Source organism: Ceratotherium simum, chromosome 19, assembly GCF_057802395.1.
Source record: "Ceratotherium simum simum isolate JZ-2026a chromosome 19, ASM5780239v1, whole genome shotgun sequence".
NCBI classification, from domain to species: domain Eukaryota; kingdom Metazoa; phylum Chordata; class Mammalia; order Perissodactyla; family Rhinocerotidae; genus Ceratotherium; species Ceratotherium simum.
Window position 1 is genome coordinate 31,685,893 of NC_141918.1, and position 22,578 is coordinate 31,708,470.

Genomic DNA, 22,578 nt, shown 5'->3' on the forward strand with positions numbered 1-22,578 from the left:
ATTGTTACACTGCCATCCAAGTATGGATGTCAAGGAGACAGCCAGGTATAACAGGCTGGGGCTTAGAGCCAGATATAAATTTGAGAGTTATCAGTGTATTGATGTATTTACAGCCATAGAACTAATTTTTGAAATAGAGCTTGTCAGTGTGAAAAGTGAAGTTTTACATATGGAGTCACCAGAAGTCTTTGTGGGCAAACTTCTCTTTGCCCCATAAATCAAGTGCAGTGCCCAGCACTGATGGATTTAGGGTCCCTCCTGCTCATGGATGGTGCTGTGTCATCCCAGACAGAGCCACTGCATCTCATAGGCCAGGCACCAACAGAACCTGCTGCTGCCATCTCCCTCCACGGATCTGTGATCGCATGTGGACCCTTTCCAAGACTTCACATGCTCTAGCAAACTTTCTAGCTCTGAGGCCAGATCCCGTTTCAGAAGGTCCTTGAATCTCTTTGCTTGCAACTTTTATTGAGAACCATTGGTATATTGTAACTTTGTGTGAACATGTTTATCCACTAGATTAAGCCAAAATGTGATCCTTGGCAAAAGAAACTTTTGACCAGACTAAAGGAACGGAGAAGAATAGATGTATTAATGCAACTCCAAGCAAAGTTTTTGAAGGTAAGAAAGTAACTATGTTCCCAAGTAGATAAAATTCTTTCTAAAATAGTTCTCAGAAAACTGAATTTTCTTTCCCTTTTAAAAAATGTTGGCCATGGATTCATTATGAAGGCTTTATTTGGAACTTTCTAATCTAATTGCCAAACTTGTATAATCCTGTTAGCTTTCGGTAGAGAGTAACAATTATCAAAAGAGCTAGATTTTAGTCCAGCTTTAGCACTAAGTCTTTGTGTGATATTGGTCTAGTCACATAACCTCCTTGAGTTTTATCTTCCTCATTGGTGAAACAAAAATATTAGACTAAATTATTCTATTTTTATTGTGTTAAAAAACACATAGCATAAAATTTATCATCTTAACCATTGTTAAGTGTACAGTTCAGTAGTGTTCAGTATATTCACATTGTTGTGAAACAGATCTCCAGAACATTTTCATCTTGCAAAACTGAAACTGTCTACCTATTAAACAACAATCAATTCCCTATTTCCTCCTCCCCACAGCCTCTAACATCCACAATTCTACTTCCTATTTCCGAATTTGACTGCTCTTAGATATCTCATACAAGTGCAATCATACGGTATTTGTCTTTTTGTAACTGGCTTATTTCACTTAGCGTAATGTCCTCAAGGTTCATCCACGTTGTAGCATGTGACCGGATTTCCTTCCCTTTTTTTTCCCCATGAACATTTATATCAGCTCTATTAGCAATAGCCAAAAACGGGAAACAACCCAGATGTCCTTCGGTGGGTGAACAGTTAAACTAACTGTGGTACATCCATACCACGGAATAGCAGTCAGCTATAAAAAGCGACAAACTAGTGATATACTCAAGAACCTGATGAATCTCCAGAGCACTACGTGAGTGAAAAAAGTCAGTCTCAAAAAGACCAAATGAGTCCATTTATACAACACTCTTGAAACGGCAAATTATAGAAATGGAGAACAGATTCATGGATTCTAGAGGTTAAGGAGAGACTGGTGGGCAAGGGAAAAGAGTGTAGCTATAAGAGGGCAACATGAGGGATCCTTGTGGTGATAGATCTGTTCTATATCTTGACTGTATCAGTGTCAATATCCAGGTTGCAATACTGTATTATAGTTTTACAAGCTGTTAACATTGGGGGAAATGGAGTGAAGGCTACAGGGTATCTCTTTATATTATTTTTTTTCCTTCTTTTCTTAAATTGTGGTAAAATACACATAACATGAAATTGACCATTTTAACCATTTTTAAGTGTACAGTTCAGTGATATTAAGTACATCCATATTGTGTGCAACTATCACCACCATCCATCTCCAGAACTCTTTTCATCTGGCAAACTGAAACTCTATACCCATTAAACAATAACTCCTCATTCCTCCCTTCCTCCCCTTAGCCCCTGGCAACCATCATTCTACTTTCTGTCTCTATAAGTTTGACTAGTCTAGGTACCAGATATTAGTGGAATCACACAGTGTTTATCTTTTTGTGACTGCTTTATTTTACCCACCATAATGTCCTCAAGGTTCACCCATGTTGTAGGATACGTAAGAATTTCCTTCCTTTTTAAGGTTGAATAATATTCTCTTGCTTGTATCCACCATGTTTTGTTTATTCATTTGTTGATGGACATTTGGGTTGCTTTCACCTCATGGTCATTGTGAATAATGCTGCTATGAACATGGATTTGTAAATATCTCTTTGAGATCCTGCTTTCAGTTCTTTTGGATATATACCCAGAAGTGGAATTGCTGGATCATAAGGTAATACTGTTTTTAATTTTTTGAGGAAACTCCATACTATTTTCCATAGCAGTTGCAGCATTTTACAATCCCGCCAACAGTGCACAAGGGTTCCAATTTCTCTACATCCTCACCAACACTTGTTACTTCCTTTCTATTTTTTTTTTTGATATTGGCTATCCTAATGGATATGAGATGATACCTCATTGTGGTTTTGCTTTGCATTTCTTGAATAATTAGTGATGTTGAGCACCTTTTCATATGCCTGTTGGCCATTTGTATATCATATTTGGAGAAATGTCTATTGAATTCTTTTGCCCATTTTTAAATTAGGTTATTTGATTTTTTATTGTTGAGTTATAGAAATTCTTCATATATTCTGAATTTTAACCCCTTATCAGATATATAATTTGCAAATATATCCTTCCATTCCATAGGTTGCCTTTTCACTCTAATTATGTCCTTTGATGCACAGAAATTTTTAAGTTTGATGTAGTCACATTTGTCTATTATTGGTTTTTTTGCCTGTGCTTTTGGTGTCATATCCAAAAACCCATTGCAAAGTTCAATGTCATGAAGATTTTCCTGTTTTAGGTCTTATGTTTAGATCTTTAATCCATTTTGAGTTAATTTTTGTATGTAGTGTAAGATAAGGGTCCAACTTCATTATTTTGCATGTGGATATCCAGTTTTCCCAACACCATTTATTGAAGACACTGTCTTTTCTCCATTGAGTGGTCGTGGTACCCTTGTCTAAGATCATTTGACCATATACTTGAGGGTTTATTTCTAGGCTCTCTATTGTATTCCATTGGTTTATATGTCTAATTTTTGCCAGTACCACACCATTTTGATTACTGTAGCTTTGTGATATGTTTTGAGATCAGGAAGTATGGGTCCTCCAACTTTGTTCTTTTTTTTCAAAATTATTTTGGCCGTTTCAGGTCCCTTGAGATTCCATATGAATTTTAGAATCAATTTTTGTACTTGTGCAAAAAATGCTGTTGGGATTTTGGTAGAGACTGGACTAAATGATCTTTGAGGTTCCTTGTGATAGTAAAATGATTGAAATATAGTAATATGTGTATCACTGAAGTAGAAGTTCAGCTCTGGGACTATTATTCGATTCTTTACCTCCAGAAGAGGAGAAGGAACATTTATTCAGCACCTACTGCATGCCAGGCATTCTTGCAGCAATCCTGGGAGAGACATCATTAGTGTTTTTATTAGGTTGACTTGTCCTATTCTGCACGGAAAAGCCAGGATTCCAGCAGGGATGCAAGCTCAGGTCTGTACCCTGACAAAGCCTGTGCCTTTCCCACACAACTGAGCTGCCTCCTTCTCCATCTCTTGGCAGCTTCCTAACAGCAGAGTTTGTACCAAAACTGATGGGTGTTTATCTTTTCATTGGTGCCACAATGCTTATGGGGGTGCCACCTGCTATTGTGTTTAGGGGGTTGTCACAGAATTTTAAATGAGCTGCTACATATATTTGAATACTTTTAGTGTTGAATGGATGAACATACATAAGGGAATCATGCTGTTTGAATTTAACCTTATTTTTTAATTGAATAATGTCCCACCTAGGGCTTCTTTCTTATTCATGTGTACATGACCAAATTCTTGCTGAGAAGAAGGGAATAATCCTTCTCCCAACTATTCCTTCTCCTCTCTGTTCTACTCAAGATTTCCAACCCTGAGCGAGTAATGCAAGTGCTCCAAGATCACGCTACAAAAACAGTCACGCTGGCTCCATCTCATCCAACTTTCCAAGCTTCCCAGGGTTTGCATCAGTGCAACTATGACCAAATCTGGGAGAACATTTATAGCAACATCAACCTCTACCAGGTACAACAGAAAGAAATAACCAGTATGCCTTTCTGTTCAACTCACCATCTGTGTATAGACCTGAGAAATTTACTTTGGTAGTTTTTCAGAGACCCTACCTGCAAAAGCTCTATTACCTAGCCAGATTTGTTTTCAATATAAAAAAGGATTAAACGCTAATTAAAAAGAGGGATACAAAGAGGTATAATATGAGATATTGCCACCAGGACATATATTCAACCGATAAATACCAATGCAAAGCTGCACATTCCAGTGCTCAACACCAAATGAGTTGGACAGTTGTTAAATATCGTGAGTGTTTAGAGGGAAGGTGGTCCCCACATGGTTGGTTCTATTGGGGAAAGCCTCTTGAAGGAGGAGGAAATTATGCTGGGCTTGAAGGAAATATAAAGCTTAGCAAAGTGATGGTGGAGAGGGAAGTAGGGAGCACATTCTAGGAGGGAAGAATGAACAACAATGCAGAGGAGATACTTTACGTGGAGTGTTCAAGTCCAGTTTGGTTGAGCGGAAGATTCATGTTGAAATATCGTGAAGGGAAGTTTTTTTAGGGGGGAGGAGGGTGCAGGTTGTGAATGCCCATAAATTCCAGACTAAGGAATTTGTGCTTTATCCTGTAAGCAAAGTGACATATACAAAGCTGTATTTTTTAGGAAGATTAATGTGGCAGTAGGGTGTTATTTGGATTGAAAGATGGAGAAATTGAAGGCAGGGAAGCCAGTTAATAATTACTACATAGGATAGGCATGAAGTTTGGCAATGAAAGGAAGTTTTTACACAAAGCTAGTCAATATTTGTCTTTACAACGCTACCATAACATTTCTGAAGCTCTAATCTGCTATTCTGTGTTCTCTAAGAGAAGAGTTTTGTTTCATTTGCTTATTTAAGATGGGAAGAACATGATGTGTTTCTAGTCTGAGAGAAAGGAGGAGTGGAGAAGAGGAGGTAGAAGATAGGAAAGGGTGAATCTGAGAAACAGATGACTCTGGGGAAAGAAGAGAGGATGGGATGAAGAAAACAGGTGGAGGAGTAATTTTGAGAAAGGGAGAATGACATCACTTCCCTTGAGGTGAATGAGATACATAGAATTTTCAGGTCGGAAAGATAAGATGTGGGGGCTTGTGAATGGCCTGGCTATCTCAGGAGAGGAAGAGGAGGAAGAGGTCTGCATCAGTGAGTAGAAGATGAAAGTAGCCTGTGAGGGGGTGTATCACTGTGGGGAAGGCCACAGGATCGCCAGTGAGCAAAGAACATAAGGATGACCATGTTGTTAAGAGGGCCCAGATGAAGTAAGAGGGCATGAATTTATAGCGAGCCCATTCGGCGTAATAATTCTATTACTTTCACTTCTAAAGATAATTGTAGAGTGACTAAAAATTATACATAAAGTTGAAGGTGTGGAGAAGTTTAGTAGAATGCTAGAGAGAGAAGCACTGTCATGGTCCACCATCCCAGGCTGGGTATGGGAGAAAGTGAAACCTGAAGTGGGCCTAATGAGTTACAGATTGGCTGGAAGCAAACACACATGTGCACACAGGTGTACACACACACACACACACACCCCCACAACTTCTATAACTTTTCAATTTGTTTAAACAAGGATCTAGAGAATCTAAAGAAAAATGAATTGGCCACACAGATCAGGAGCAGATGCAGCATATCATGGCATAGGTCTCCCTGCCCCTGAACTGCCTGACAGGACGTGCAACCACCAGTGACATTCTCTCCTCAGCTAGCATCCTGCCAGAGTTGAGAAAATAGCCGCATTTTTCCTATCTCATTGCCATTTCACACTGAGGTATATGTCACCATTCAGGAGGACTTTATTTTAAATGTTCCCTTGGGACATTTAAAGGCGACATTTAAAAACTCTTTTGCTTGTCTTTTGCTTTGTCTCTTTTGCTTCTTGAACCAAACTTAGCAGGAAGGGGCTAGGGAGTAGGGAAGAAGGGAGGGGGGCGAAGGCAGAGTCAGGCCAGGAATCTCTGAACAAGACCTCTGCTCCTAGGATCCTGGAGGGTCTACCTCTTGATGCTGATGTAATCCTCCTTTACCCAGGAAGTTCTGGTATTAACATTTGAGATTCATCACCACAAATCTGTTTTCCTCCTTGGCTGAGAGAATAGGGAGAACTGAACCCCTGGGGGCCATATTGGGGCAAAAGGAGGTGAATATGGGTGATGGATGGGTAGGAGGCAAAGGAGGATGGAGTCAGAGATGAAGAGCTTCATGTATGAAGTCATGGAGAAGTGATGAGGTCCAGGGCTTGGCCAGGCCAGCAGGTGACAGTTGGAGTAGTGCTCATGGGTACTTAGAGAACAAAGGAAGTTACCTCTGTGGGACCACTGTGCCAGCGAGAAGCAGAAGGTGCATAGCGAGAGCAGGAGATGATGGCTCAGGTAAGTGTTGAGATGCAGAAAACACTAAGTTAGAGCCATGGTGTGAGGAGCCCAGCTCACAGCGGAAAGAACTAACACTTCTTGCTGTTCTGTTACTGCTTCCCTCCATCTGCAGAGGAGATGGAAAGTCGGGGTATTGATAAGAGGCAATCTGTGCTTTCACTAAAGTCTGTTTTGAATGCAGTTGCCCAAATGTAAAAAGAGAGAAAACCACTTCCTCTGGCTATTTCCTGACTTGTAAATGTTATTCTTGGAATTGACTAAAGGGAGAAAAATGTGAGCACTGTATTTTCAAGTTGATTTACGGTAAATAGAGCTTAAAGAGACTTACAATACCTGTAGATTCTAGAGGTGGAGCATGAGGGGAGATATATAACACAAATTACATATTAGGGTCATGCAAGTTTTCCAGTTTCCCATTCATTCATTCATTCGTTTGGTGATTATTACATGGATGCTGCCTTTGTGCCAGGAATTGTGCTGGGCTCAGGGAATGAAATGCGCAATAAACAAGTGAATAAAGAAGCAATTCTCCATCTCTGATTTGTGGATGCTATGAAGAAACCACAGGAGTAGAAGGTAATGAGGTAGAGACGAGCACCCTCTGATAGAGAGATCGACTAAGATCTTTCAGTGTGGGGGGCATCTGAGCTGAAATTTGATGAATGAGAGGGAGTCAGCCATGCAAACGGGCGGGAGAAGAGCTTTCCAAGTAGGGAACAGAAGACAACACAGGGTTTAAGACAGGAAATTCTGAGGCACCGACCAATAGTTTTCCCCTTTCCTTCACATTTTCCTGTGGGTATTATTTTGTGACCTCTTCAAGTATTTCTGCTTTGGTCAAGAGTCACTTTATCCAGGGGCCGGCCCAGTGGCGCAAGTGGTTAAGTGCACACACTCTGTTGCGGTGGCCCGGAGTTCGCCGGTTCGGATCCCGGGTGCGAACAGATGCACCGCTCATCAAGCCCTGCTGTGGCGGCGTCCCGTATAAAGTGGAGGGAGATCGGCATGGATGTTAGCTCAGGTCCAGTCTTCCTCAGCAAAAAGAGGAGGATTGGTAGATGTTAGCACAGGGCTGATCTTCCTCACAAAAAAAAAAAGTCACTTTATCCAGCAATATGGCACCAATGGTAGCGTGTTGCCATTCTGAATGTTGAATACTAAATCAGATTAAGTTAGGATTAAGTAAAGGTGGCAGCTGGGAGGAGTCAGAGGAATGCGGGTATGAATTTTAAAGCTCTGTTACTATTTTGCAAGCACGTAGCAGTCAAGTATGACTTTTAGCCTCTGTATGCTGGTCAGCATCCTGATTCTGAAGTTGGCAAGTGACCACCAATACTCCATGAAAAATAGCTTTCTTAAGGGCCTTCTGCATGAAGGAAAGCAAACGTCATAGGACTGTCTGTTTTGACAGCTCTGAGAGAATGTAAGCAATAATTGTAGTGCAATTTCAGAACAGTTTCTGGTCAATTCTTGGTGAATGCTGTATACCAGTAACCTTTATTTAAGGAGTTTTTAAAAAATAAATGTTTTGTTTTAGAATAGTTTTAGATTTACAGAAAAGTTGCAAAGATAGTACGAAGAGTTCCCAGGTAGCTCCTACCCAGTTTCTCCTTTTATTTAACATCATTTGTTACTGTGATACATTCGTCACGCCTAAGGAACCAACATTGGTACATTACTGTTAACTACACTGCACTCTATTTGGAATTCACCAGTTTTTCCATTAACGTCCTCTTTGTGCTCCAGGATCCTACCCAGGGTACTAAATTGCATTTAATCATCATGTCTTCCCAGTCTCCTCAGGTCTGTGTCAGTTTCTCAGTCTTTCCTTGTTTATCGTGACTTTGACAGTCTTTAGGAGTACTGGCCAGGTGACCTGTAGAATGTTCCCTAATTTGAGTTGATGTTTTTCTCCTGGTTACACTGGGGTTATAGGTTTGGGGGAAGAACACCCCAGAGGTGAAGTGCCCTTCTCGTCACATCATATCAGGGGCAGATATCAACATGACTTATCACTGGATGTGTTAATCTTGATCACATGGTTAAGCTAGTGGTATTTGACAGATTTTTCCATTGTAAAGTTACCATTTTTCTCTTTGAGGAGTTTTTAAAAAGTTAATTTTAAACTACAGAAATAATTTAAAATTCTCTTTGTAAAAACTGAAACATCACTGAATGGTTAATGCTTTAACTTAACTAATGGAGACTCTAATACTGGTCCCCATTCCACTTCCTCAGAGGTAAACACATTGCTTCAAGCCTTTTCGAATTTATATCCATACATATGTCCCCATATAAAAATGTATATATTATACTTTTGTGTTTTAGTTTTCTATATAAACATCCCTATGGATATCTTTCTGCAACTTGCTTTTTTCACCCAACAGGATGTCTTAGAGATCTCTGCTGCTCTTTTTAATGGTTGCATTATATTTTATTGTATACTACACATCACACAGCAACTTCTGCCCTGATACTTGTTGCCATTTTTCCCCCTCTTAGAAACCATGCCTGCTGGACTTTCTTGTACATGCCTCCTTGTACGCGTGTGTGTTTCTTTAGAGTAGATATTTAGAAGTGGATTTTCTGGGTCACAGGATATGCACACTCAAAATTTTTCATAGATGCTGCCAAAGTGCCATACCGTTTTCCTCTAACCAACAACTTATGAGATAACCTGTGTTCCTACTTCCATTTTAACATTGAATATGTTTGTCTAAACATTGATAATGCTTGTAATGTTTCTATCACAGTTTAAATTGGCTTTTTACTTATCATTAGCATTGAAGGCTGGCCATGCTTGTTTTTAAACACAATTCTAATTCCAGATTCACTTAAAGATCTGGGTTTAGGGGATAAAGAAACAAATATCAAATTTTCTTATAATTTTTAACTGACGATAATGTATAACTAGAAAGAGATAGTTCTGGTCCAAATGGACTGCATTTTTTGGCTATTCTTTTGAAAAGACTTTAAAATAATTTAACTGTAGTCCTGATCAGAAGAAGGAATGGACCAGCTAGCCCTGTGTGGATCCTCCTGAACCTGTAATTCTGTTGTATCAAGTTACTTGTGTCCAGTGCCATTCCCTACCTGTTTATTAAAATGGCTATGTACGGACATTAAATACTATGGACCATCGTATTTCTAAAGATATGGTTTAAATTGGTCGCTGTTCTTGAACGTTATGGAGTGGTGAAGTGGCAGAAAACACTGTACCCTTTGACTCTTCTTTTGCTTCTTCTCACTGGCCACACCAAGGAGGGAAGAAAGGGAGACTCTATCTTCCCTCTGTCTGTTTTACTGCTCCCCTCCATTTCCAGAGATAACGCGATACAATGAGTACATGGTGTGCTCTCACAAGAGTGGTGTTGTGTACAGTAGCTCCAGTGTGCAGGAAGTTCAGGGAAACATAAAACACCTTTTTCCTGGTTTCCCTCATCAAATTCAATAGAACATTTAAAAAACAAACATTTTCTAATGACAATAGTGACGTGTTTATCATGGAAAATTTGGAAAATATAGAAAAGTTCAAGGAAGAAAATAAAAATCACCCATTATTTTACCACCCAAATATAATCACAGTATTGCTAACATTTGGTATGTACATTCTGTGGACATACACAAGTAAGCTGTAGAGATATTTGGGGAGTGGGGCATACATATTCCCCCACACTTCCTCCCACTTCACTGCTCCTGCCAATTTCCCAGAAGAAAATGAGATTTGTAATCAGGGTAAATCTCAGAACTGTCAAAATACATGAATTTAGCCATACTGGCAAAGACCCAGCCACAAGGTAGAGTAAATGTCAGAGGATTTACTACCCAGGAAGAAGGCATGAACACAGGTTGTTGTGTTGACTTTCTGGTTTCTGGTCAGCCCCGCTGCTTACCTGCCCTGTGTCCAGTTCTCTTGGGGAATACGCTCACGGACTGTTAGTATTTCCTAAGCATTTTCCTTCTGTGGGCTGTGGTTGGTTCTGTCTTCCTGGAGGATGCTGACTCTCTCCCTTTACTCACTCCAGCCTGTTGTGCCCCTTCCTTTCTTCCTGGCCATCTGCTGGTCCAGCCGTCCTTTTGTGGTTTGTTCAGTCATGCCTTCAAAGTGTTTTTCACTGTCATTTGACGTCACTTTCTGTTCCTTCCTATGTAATTCTGGGTAATTTTAGAAGCAGCTGAAAACATCACAATCCCATCAGAGAAAAGCTGTGGCTCCGAGCCCGCCCTCTGGAGCCACATGGGGCAAGGCTGAACTGCCATACAAGAGCACCATAGGCCCGGGAGCCAGAAGGCTTCCTTAGAGCCCCTCACACCCAAAATTCTGGATCAAATAGAAACTGTCAAAATTCAACTCCCCTCATGGAGCATATGCTTTCCTACAGATTTTTAAAAAAATAACAGAGACTCTCTTTACCTTGGGATCTTGTGTTTCTGCGTTAAGGAACGGGAGTGCACCATGTCACCTCCAGTCCTAGAGTTGTGGATGTTCACACAGAAATGCACTGATGTGCACACTTACCCAGAACAGACAGGAGCTAACTCTACACACAGGCAGAATGGGAAGCCACTTAATGATATCCAGTTAGACAGCTTTCTCTCTCACCTACTCTTCCTAATATCCCTGTCCAAAATTTTCTTCCCCATTGCCTGTCATAAAGACTGGTAGTCTCTCTTTAGAGTCTTGGGGACTGTATTAGTTAAGATTAGGTTTGGCTACTGGTCATAGTTAAGCACAAAATAGTAGAGGATTAAAGGAGATGGAAATTTCTCTCTCTCTCTCCTTCATATTAATAACCAGGGATAGGAAGTACAGAGCTGGTGTGACAACTCTGCTTCATGGAGTCCTCAGGGACCCGAGCTCCTTCTATCGTGGAGTTCCAACAAACGTGGCCTCCATACCCAAGACCAACACCCTGTCCACAATGGAGTTCCAGCTGTCACATTTGTGTTCTAAGCAGCAGGATGGAAAATGGGGGTGGGAAAGCTGCCACTTCAGGGCAATTCCCAGAAGCTGGCACATGGCATTTTCACTTTCATTCCATTGGCAAGAACTTAGTCACATAGCTACACCTACCTGCAAGAGAGGCTTGGAAATGTCATCTTTATCTGGGTGGCCAAGTGCCACAATAAATATTCAATTACTGTGGGAAAAGAGGAAAATAGATATTGGGGAACAACCAGCAGTTTCTGTCATAAGGACTTGTTGGAATTCTAAGAATCAATTATTAGAACATGAGTAACCCAAAGAGGGGGATTTCAACCTATGCCTTTGCCATTCAGTGTTTTCATGGGGATCGGCACCACTATGAAAGAGCATATCTTATGAGAATAGGGTGTATGCCCAGGGACAGGCAGAGAGGGCAACGGAGAAAGGAGCTGCCCAGAGGGCCAGGGGCAGGACCATACAGCAATATCACTTTCTTCACAGTTTTCCCTAGGACCCTGGGTCCATAACCGCATCTTTCCCGACATCAGGAAAGATGACCATGGAAATAAGTGTAAACCACAAATTCTGTGATCAGTCCTACAAGGCTGACTGACTACTGCAATCCATGGGCAGGAGAGAACTGACATGTACCGAGCACCTACGAGGTGCCAGTCATTATGCTTTATATACATCCTATCATTTCATTCTCAGGGCAACTTATTTTCCAATATCATGCCATTTTACAAATGTGAAAACAGGATCAAGACTTTAAATGATTAAATCATATAGCTAAAAATTAGAAAGAGATGTTTAATCCACTGATCTCTCTCAGCCTGGAACAAGGCTAGATTAGAGAAGTTCAAGGTTCCAAACATCTGCAAATGTGGGTATCAACTTTTCATAAAGTGAGTCATGTAACAGGCGGTGGTGGGGGTGGTGGTGGCTGGTATTTAAAAGCTGTGAACAATTTTATAAAACAAAGACTAAATAATAGTAAAAACAGTAACCCCTAATTTATTTTAGAAATCCAGATTTTCACATGTCAAGTTGAAATAGATCAAGATGCTCTTCTACTTATTATCTAAATATGCCTTGGATCATGAGATTTAATTTTGTGATGACCCAACCATGATTTTGTTAATAATATTGCAAATGTTTATGTAATTCAACTACTGCTACTTTTTTGATAGAATGAAAATATGAAGGAAGATGACCTTTCAATGGAACGAAATGAAAATGACCTAGCTCGAATAACTCTCAGCCAACTTGCTGACGAGGCTGTCAAGCAGAAAAAAGAGACAGGGTAAAATTAAATCATTTTATTGGTGACTCAAGGAAATGGATTAAACACTATGGGGAAAATTGAGTGGCTGATTAATATGTAGGTTACATGTTAATTCAAAAATATTTGAAGCTGAAATAAAAGCGAGACTGTTAAAGCAGGTCAGACAACTAAATTAATGTTTCACCCTAGGACTGGGTTTTTAACAAGAGTGACTGCTAAGAGAAATTTCTTTTTATATTTATACATAAAGAGTAGTTATTTTCCCTCTAGTGCATTTTTAAAGGGTAGCTATTGTGAAACTCCCATAAGTTAAATAAAATAATTTCAATTTGGTGTATTTGAACTTTCTGAACCACTTTGAGTTGAAAGGCATTTACTCTATTTTTCCTGCCTGGTAAAGGTACAGCTTTGCAATGGCCCTGCAAATGCTGGGCTTGGATGACGGGACTGGGCCCAGTGATAGGGATCCTGTCCTGATGAGAGGGACCTACTTGTCCTTTCTGTATCTGCGCCACCTGCGAATCAGGGAGCTGCAGGTACGCGGATGGCCCCGCATGCTGGTTTCAGGCATCTGAAATGTTTGGTTGTCTAGAAAGGGGGCTTTCCTGTTATCCCAGTAGCAACACATTTCTCCACTTTGTTATGATTCTTTTATGAAATCAGGTCTGTCTGTGGGTGGTGTGTTCCTTTCTCAGCAGTAGGGTTGACCTGCCAACCTCCAGGGCCCCATTAAGTTTTACTCCATAGAGTGGGGCTAGCACAGAGCAGTGTCCTGACTCTGTTCTTTTTTTGTTTCAGCGCATCTGCTTAGGAATTCTGAACTATTTCAGATCCGTTGAGCGAACGCTGACTATCAACACTGCGGGCCTTACCTTGGTCGCAGGGAGCCTAGTCCCCACCAAAGAAGATAGTTCCTGGGTAAATATGGCAAAAGGAGGCTTGGGCACCTTGCAAGGCCTCGGAGCTCACCACTACGTCCATGGGACATCTGCCGAGCACAAGGTGAGGTTTTCTGTTACGATTGTTGCTTCCTTGATTATCCTGTCTCCTAAGCCACCTTCTTCTTAGCATCTGGAATCAGTTAACATGATGGAGTAACAGGTGGGATTTCTTAGGGAAATGGTTTTTAAAAAAAAATGTGGTGATGCACAAACAAAAATGTACACCAAAAATTTCACAATGTTATAAACTATTAAAACATCAATAAAAAAAAATGTGGTGAGAAGGCAAATGGCTTTTTAACCACAGTAAAATGCAATATCCACTTGAAAGCAGGACATAGGCGGAAAGCACTCTAAAAGCAGCCCTGGAGGCCACACTAGGAAGGAAGGCATTTCAGTTGCTTATTTGTCAACTTTGTAGTGAACAGACATGAGGGGCCCTTTCAGTTATTCTAGCCTGAGAACTGCATGTCCTTACAGAGAAGCTCTTGTAAGCTCTCCTTGACATCACTGGAGGTACATTTTGCCTCTTTCCTGTTTTCCAAGCCCCAAATGAAAAAAACAGATTAAAAAATGAAGGTAGAAAAAAATTTGAAGGGCTGAACAATAAAAAAATCTTTTATCCCTCCAAAAACCTGTTTGCCCCTTGGTGCTTTTAATATCTGAAATATATTTTTCTATAGTCTACAAAGTTCATATTAAATTCTTTTGTTTGGGGGTAAAGTTGAAAATGCCTACATGTTCTTGGAATGTTGTAGACACTTGTAATATGTTCATCTCAATCTCTAGAAAATTTATTCCTGAAGGTAGGATTTAATAGAAATTTTATCTTCTTTAAAGATAGTAGGTTAGGGCCCACCCGGTGGCATAGTGGCTAAGTTTGCGTGCTCTGCTTCAGCGGTGGCCCAGGGTTCGGGGGTCAGATCCCAGGTGTGGACCTACGCACCACTTATCAAGCCATGCTGTGGCAGGCATCCCATATAAAAAGTAGAGGAAGATGGGCACGAATGTTAGCTCAGGACAAATTTTTCTCAGCAAAAACAAGAGGATTGGCAGCAGATGTTAGCTCAGGGCTAGTCTTCCTCAAAAAAAAAAAAATACTAGGTTTATAAATGTGAAAAATAAAATCTGTTTAGCTACCAAACAAGTCATATTCTAAGCTCGTCTCACCCCTGCTTTATGCTTGTCATGTCTGTAAGTGTGTGAAATCTTACTATCATCTGTCACTAGTAGGCAGAGTCCAGAGTAGCACTGTCCAAGGAAATATAACGCAAGCCACATATATAATTTAAAATTTTCTAGTAGCCACATTTCAAAAAGTATAAAAAATGTGAAATTAATTTTAATAATATAATCTATTTACCCCGATGTACCCCAAATATTATCATTTAGGCATGTGATCAATATAAAGAAATTGTTGATGAGATATTATACATTTTTTGTATTAAGTCTTCAAAATTTGGCATGCACCTTAAATATACAGCACGTCTCAATCAGGCAAGCCATATTTCAAGTGCTCAATAGCCACGTGTGGTTAGAGGCTACTGTATTGAACAGTTCAGCTCTAGATATTGAAAAATATTTTCTTATTTTTCCCAACCAGTCACCTGAAGCCCAACCTTCACTCAGTAACCAGGAGACTTCTCTTTTGGGTCTCCTTCCCTCACAGGTACCACCCCGCGGCCCCCCCCCCCCCCCGTTCCCTCACCATACACTGACTTCCTCTTTTACCCCTCTGCCCTCCTCCTTTGATCCTAGCTCCTGGTTAGTCAAGTCTGGTTAGTATGCCCCTCAGTGGAGCTAGAGAGGAGGGTTAAGGCACTTTTGAAACAAATACACCTATAAAACAAACACGTCTTTCTCTTGCTAATGTTGAGCCTGCCTCTTACCACAGCTCTGGTGTGTTATTTGCTAATAGAGTAAAAAAAGATCTTTCTTACCACTGAGGTCTCTCCCAGTTTGTTTGATCTGGGATGGGAGTAGGGGGTTAGAAATGAAGGAGGAGAGGGGAGACAAATCCTGTCCTGCTCTGTTGATTGTAGGAGGAGCTTCTCGAGGGGAATGCAATATTTCTTTCCTAGGCTGTTGTAAACGATAGGGATAATAGCACCCTTAGAAGCTGCCAGCAGCTACAGCTACTACTTTAGCTTGAGAAACTCAAGGAGGTGGCCTTCTTTCAGGCTCTTTAATAGGACCATGTGGTTTAGCAACACTCCATGTGTGTGGCCTTGTCAGCATTTAAAACAGAATGTCCAGACCTAGCTATGTGATTCTTTCCCACATAGCGGGTGGGAGGCACAGATGTAATTTGTTGGGTTGATCTCACCAGGCCCAGGGCTGAGGGTACTGGGGGCAAGATCCTTGGGCTCACCAGCCCAAGGAGCTGACATTGGAGAAGCCGCTAAGATGGAGACTCCTCCCCTGGGCCCAGCGTGTTTGATCCCATGAGGAAAGTCTTGGGCTAGTATTAACAAATGTTCACTCAACGACAATACCAGAAAAGGAAAGCTCTTACAACCCATCATGGCCACTTGGCCACTTTATGAGCCTACTTTAGGCATGTGGCAGAGCAGAAAGAGACCCAGAAGGAGAGGCAGTGGGCTTTTCCTGGCTGTTTGACTTTGAGCATGTCTCTTCAGGCACAGAGGCCTGACACCCCATGGTGTGTTCAGGATTTGCCTAGATTTGACATGCTAGTAGCAGAGGCTGTTGTGAGCAAGTGGTGGGAGATGAGGCTGCAGAAAAAAGTAGGCCAGACCATGAAGGACTAGGCTTTCTTTAGGGTATGGACCAATGCCAAGGTTGGTGGGAACAGAATGTTAAATAGGAGAATGGTTCTCCTCATTGCTTTGTAAATTTCTCAAGCTCTTTGCCCAAATGTAATCATGTTTATTCCCTTGCTTGAAGTCCTTCATGAGTTGCCTGTTTCTCACAAGATAAAGTCCAGGCCCCTTGGTGAAGTTTACAACGCTGGGCACAATCTGGCCTCTGCCAACCTCTTGAACCTCATTTCTCTCCTCTGTCCCTTTGCCTCCATCCTTATGGAGCTGGGCCTGGCCCTCCTCTGAATGGGCAGAGCTGTTCATGCCTCTGGGCCTTGTACATACTGGCCCTTCCATCCCTCACCTCCTCTATCCTTGGTAAATACGTATTCTATTCAAGAGTCTATTCAAATATCACCTTTCTGGGAAGGCTTTCTTATATCTCTCTGCAGAGCTGACTGCTTCTCTCCATGACTTGTCTGCCTCCATTTTAGCACTCAGCTCAGTGCCGTGCCAGACTGTTGGCTTATCTATCCCCACAGGCTGTCATTCATTTATTCATTCCACAAATGTTCTGACCAATAAATATACTGGGCACTGTTCTAGGCACTGGGGATACAGCAGTAAACAAAACTGGCACAAACTCCTGCCATCATGGGACTACTTAGTGGAAAGAGACAGACATCAAATAAATAAGTAAGTAACATATATAGAATGTCAGATGGTTTGGCACCAAAGCTTCCCCAGGCTTCCTAGCCCCTTGCAGTTGGGTGGGGCCTAAGCTTTGGCCAGTGGGCTGTGAGCAGAAATGACGTGTGTCACTTCCAGTCCAAAACATTTAAGAGCTGGTGCATGACCCTCCAGCTCTCTTCCCCTGCTCCAGCTAGTGGAAGGCACATGTTGAGACACAAAACAGAAACATCCTGGATCCCTAGGTCACTGCTAGAAGATAGCTTCCTAGAAAGTACCTAGTCCTGCAGTGGGCTCTGTGTGAGTGAGAAATTAATTTTAACTCTAGGCCACTGGGCTTTTGGGTTGTTTATGACGGAATAACCTAGCCTTTGTAGACTAGTAAAGATGGTAATAGGTGCTATGGAGTAAAATTAAGAAGGAAAGGGGGATAGAGAGTGGTGGAGGTTGGTGATGAGATGTTGCAGTTGTAAGGGTGGTGAACAGGGAAGGCCTTACTGAGAAGGTACTATTTGAGTAAAGACCTGAAGGAAATCAGGAAGCAAACCCTGTGACTGACTGGGAGAAGAGTGTCAGGCAGAGGGGAGAACCAATGCAAAGGCCCTGAAGCAGAACCTTCAGTGTCCAGCACTGTTGCAGGAACAGCAAAGAGTTCAGTGCAGCTAGAGTGAATGAGGGGGAAATTGGCGGGAAATGAGGTTAGAGAGATTGGAGAGTGGGGAACAGGTTATGTAGGGCCTTATGGACCATTGTGAGGACTTTGACTCTGAGTGAGAAGGGGAGCTCTTAGGTAGTTTTGAGCAGAAGAGTGATGTGATTTGACTTACATTTTAACACTCATGCTGCTGTATTGGAAATAGACTGAGGCGCTCTAGGGCTGAAACAGAGACTAGTTAGGAGGTTACTACATTGATCAAACCAGAGACGATGTATCTGAGAAGACAGCATGGTGAGAAATGGTCAGATTCTGGACATATTTTGAAGGTTCTGGACATATTTTGAAGGTGCAGCCAGTCTGATTTCCAGGCAGGTGGGATGTGGAATGTGAGAGAAAGAGAGAAGTCAAGGTTTAGTCCCAAGTTTTAGCCTGAGCATCTGGAAGTTTGCACTTGCTATCATCTGAGATGTGGTTGGAGCAGGTTTGTTGGGAAGATCAGGATCTCAGTTTAGGACACGGGAATTTTGAGATGCTTACTAGATGTTCAGATGGCAAAAGAAGGTAGAGAGTTGGATATGTATCTTTCACATAGTAGATATTTAATAAATGTTTGTTGGACAAAAGAAAGGCTCTGTCCATAACAGAATGGTTATGAGATCACAAAAAAGACAATGTATATGAAAGCGCTTTGCAAAGTATGTCATGCTGTTCAAATCAAGAACGATTAGCTACAATAATAATATTATACTTTGCAGGTGAGGCAGAGAATAGAAGATATTTTTTATTTTCTTTTTAAAATATTTGAAAGATTGTAGGCAATGGATTTAGTCATTCACCTAACAAATTTTGATGAAATTCTGAAACTGGGCTATTATTATCTGAAATTAATGCAAAGATGATTTATAAAAAGGTAAGCTAGTCAGAAAAATATTGTCTACATTGCCAAATGGCCTAAAATTCTTATTAACAAGTGATGGCAGAAACTAATAGATTGAAAAGAATGAATGATGGGCCACAGATTTTTCAATATTTCAATAGTTATTATACTCCAATAGTTATCTTGGCATCAATTTGCAGACTTAAAAACATATGAATCATTCAAAAATATCAGATTATTTCTTACCCAAACAGGTAATTATTGGCTTCCCCTTCCTGCCACTCCTCTAAGCATAATATTGAAGGATCAACTCTCTCTAGACCACAGAAACTTTAGAAGGAGACTCTTCCACATGGCCACGCAAGAAATTAAATAAAAAGGAAATAATATAAAGACTGAGCCATAACCCTGCATGAAGTAATTTGGCCATCTGGTCTTCCAAGTTCATCTCCTATGGGCATAAGCACACATTTCAGAGACAGGAACTGATGGAAGGAAAGAGAAGGAATATGTATGTCTATAAAGAGGGCTTGAATAATAAGGTGGGGGTGGGGAGAGTGGGAAAAAAGACCGTTTAAATAGACGATGGCATTATAGTTGGCGTCTTGACACTGCCATTGCTATCCATCAGCTTCAGAACTCAAGCCGGTAGCCGTTTCTTTAAAGTCTTATAAAATTCCCCTGTACGAGAACATTGGGAAAGGTCTTTTCTAGTAAAGTGGATAAAGCGTACCACATTAATTTGTCCCTTTTTTCCTCAAAGGAGAGCTCATTTTGTATAACAGGTGATAGGAGTTAAATGCCCACAGAAGCCAACGTGCTAGTTTATAAATCTAAGCAAGCTGTTTAAGTTTTGTATGTGACATGTCATTTTCTCAGCGTCTTTTCTGTTTTCCACTGGTGCCTATCATTTGATAAGAAACAACACTTTCAGTTTTGGAACTCCTAGTCAAAGGAAGCTCCTAATTATTAACAAGTTTTATCTCTAAAGAATAGCAAAAAGCAAAGTAAACCAAAACAACAACCTCCTAGAGGAGTACTTAAGTATGAAATTCCTTTTGATGGAACATTTTAAACCATAGCTTTTAGAAATGCTCATACTTATTAGTTTCTAAGTTTCTGCTTGAATAATTAAGAATCTGTAATTAAGTGGGCAATTCATTAAAGAAGAATCTCTTCAGAGAAATTAAGTATTTCATCATCTGATGTACTTATAACAGCACATAAAACTAATAGAATCACAGATCTGAAGGACCCATAGAGTACACCTCATCCACCTTTCTGACATTGACAGTTAACCATCCAAGCAGATGACAACCATCCAAGCAGATGACAATCTGCCCTATTTGTGAAGCTTCCAGAGGGGTTCCTGTAGTTATACAATAGACAATGCAACATACACAAACCAATTAACAGGTCTACCGAGAGCCAGAATATAGTGACTGCTTAAAATACATAATAAATGGATTCTATCCAACAACTGATTACTTAACTTAGCAAAATTTTGATTATAAGAATGAACAGATGGGGGATAAAAGATTGGGAGCCATTGGTTCCATAGTTTAAATGATTCCTGAATAACAACGTAGAAAATCAGATTCTTTATATACGTAAATAAAATAAAATAACCTAGTGTTGGTGAGAATGTGGAGAAATTGGAACCCTTGTGTACTGTTGATGGAAATGTAAAATAGTGCAACCACTTATATAAAACAGTATGGTGGTTCCTCAAAGAATTAAAAATAGAATTATCATATGATCCAGCAATTCCACTTCTGGGTATATACCCAAAAGAATTGAAAGCAGGGATTTGAAGAGATATTTGTACACCTGTGTCCATAACAGCATTATTCACAATAGCCAAAAGGTAGAAGCAACCCAAATGTCTGTTGACAGATGGACAAATATGATATATACATACAATGGAATATTATTCAACCTTAAAAAGGAAGGAAAATCTGACACATGCTACAGCATGGATGAACCTTGAGGACATTATGCTAAGTGAAGTAAGCCAGTCACAAAAGGACAGATACTATATGATTCCACTTATATGAGATATCTAGAGTAGTCAAATCCATCAAGACAGTAAATAGAATGGTGGTTGTCAGGGGCTGGGGAGAGGAGGAATGAGGAGTTATTGTTTAATGGGTACAGAGTTTCCATTTTGCAAGATGAAAAGAGTTTTGGAGATGGATGGTGGTGATGGTTGTACAACACTGTGAATGTACTTAATGCCACTGAACTATACACCTAAAAATGGCTAAGATGGCAAATACTATGTTATGTGTATTTTGCCATTAAAAAAAATATATATGTAGGGACCAGCCTGGTGGCACAGCCGTTAAGTGCACGCGCTCCGCTTTAGCAGCCCGGGGTTTGCAGGTTTGGATCCCGGGCACACGCTGACGCGCCTCTCGTCAAGTCATGCTGTGGCAGTGTCCCATATAAAGTAGACGAAGATGGGCATGGATGTTAGCCCAGGGCCAATCTTCTTCAGCAAAAAAAGGGGAGGATTGGCATCGGTTGTTAGCTCAGGGCTAATCTTCCTCACACACACACACACACACACACACACAAACACACACAAAAATATTTATATATACATATATATATACACAATATAAAAAACTAGGCCAATGTTTCTTAATCTCTTTTTTATTATTGCTCCCTACACAAGGGCTCCTTTTAGGCATTTTTTTCCCCTAATGGTCCCTCTCCAAAGAATTGTTAATATAAGAGATATGCCATATATCTGTACAGTATATATACTGTGCTTTATTTATTAAAAGAGTAAGATTTCTTTTGCCCTCCTAGAACTACTTTTTACCCTGGACATTATCCCCCGCATTGAGAATACATGTATTAGGCTGTAAGGACATGAGATGAGCATCCATGAGGGCAAAACACAGGATTTCTGACTGGTATATGTTAAAAGTACAGGTAGGAATCATAGAATCACAGACTAAAAGAATATGTGCAAAAATATTAAAAAACATCCATTCACCCATTGTTTTACTTAGATATTTTCTAAGCACCTATTATGTGTTAGGCCCTGTGCTAAACACTGAGGATACAATAATGAGCAAAAATAGACATGTTCCTTACCCTCATAGTACTTGTAATCCAGTGGGTGAGACAAATATTTGTCAATAATCACACAAATATAAAACAGCAACCTCAGTAAGAGCCTCAAAAGAGAGATACTCGGTGCTATAGGGAGGCCAGGGGGAGTTCCCTGTGAAAGTGATGAGCTGATAGAGAGCTGAGGTTGGAAGGTGAAGGGGCTCTAACTAGGCAAAGGGGGAGGGAGACCTTTCCGTGGAGAAGAGATAGCCTGTACAAAGGACTGGTGGCCAGAGGGAGCATGGCACCCACAAGAAACCAAAAGAAGACATGAATGGCTGGGTCACAGGGATCTGGGTGGAAAGTGATGCAAAATGAAACTAGCCCAAGGTTTCCCAGCCTTGGCACTGTTGACATTTGGGGCTTGACAATTCTTTGTTGTGGGAGGCTGCCCTGTGCATTACAGGATATTTAGCAGCACTCCTGGCCTCTACCCCCTAGATGCCAGTAGCAACTCCCCTCAGGTTGTGACCACCAAAAATGTCTCCAGACACGGCCACATGTCCTCTGGGGAGCAAAATCACATTTGGCTGAGAACCACTGAAGAGACAGAGGAAGGGGCCAGACTGTGTAGGCCCTGTTAAAGAGTTTTGCTTTATTCTGTGAGCAATAGGATGCCTTTTAGGGAAATTAAAGGGGAGGAGGGAGGACAATCAAAATCAAAACTGCATTTCTAAAAGATCTTCTGCCAGCAGGGAGTAAAATGGAGGGGAGGGAAAGCC

The 22,578-nt window shown here is 40.8% G+C and overlaps 1 protein-coding gene across 1 annotated transcript in view; it reads left to right on the top strand.

The window, feature by feature from the left end:
* LOC106800543 (uncharacterized) overlaps positions 1-22,578 on the top strand; it is a 138,792-nt gene that overhangs the window by 14,717 nt on the left and 101,497 nt on the right. The window contains 5 exon segments of the mRNA XM_087443743.1: positions 520-621; positions 4,030-4,191; positions 12,708-12,820; positions 13,203-13,338; positions 13,601-13,804. Of these exon segments, the coding sequence (XP_087299869.1) occupies positions 520-621; positions 4,030-4,191; positions 12,708-12,820; positions 13,203-13,338; positions 13,601-13,804 (717 nt within the window).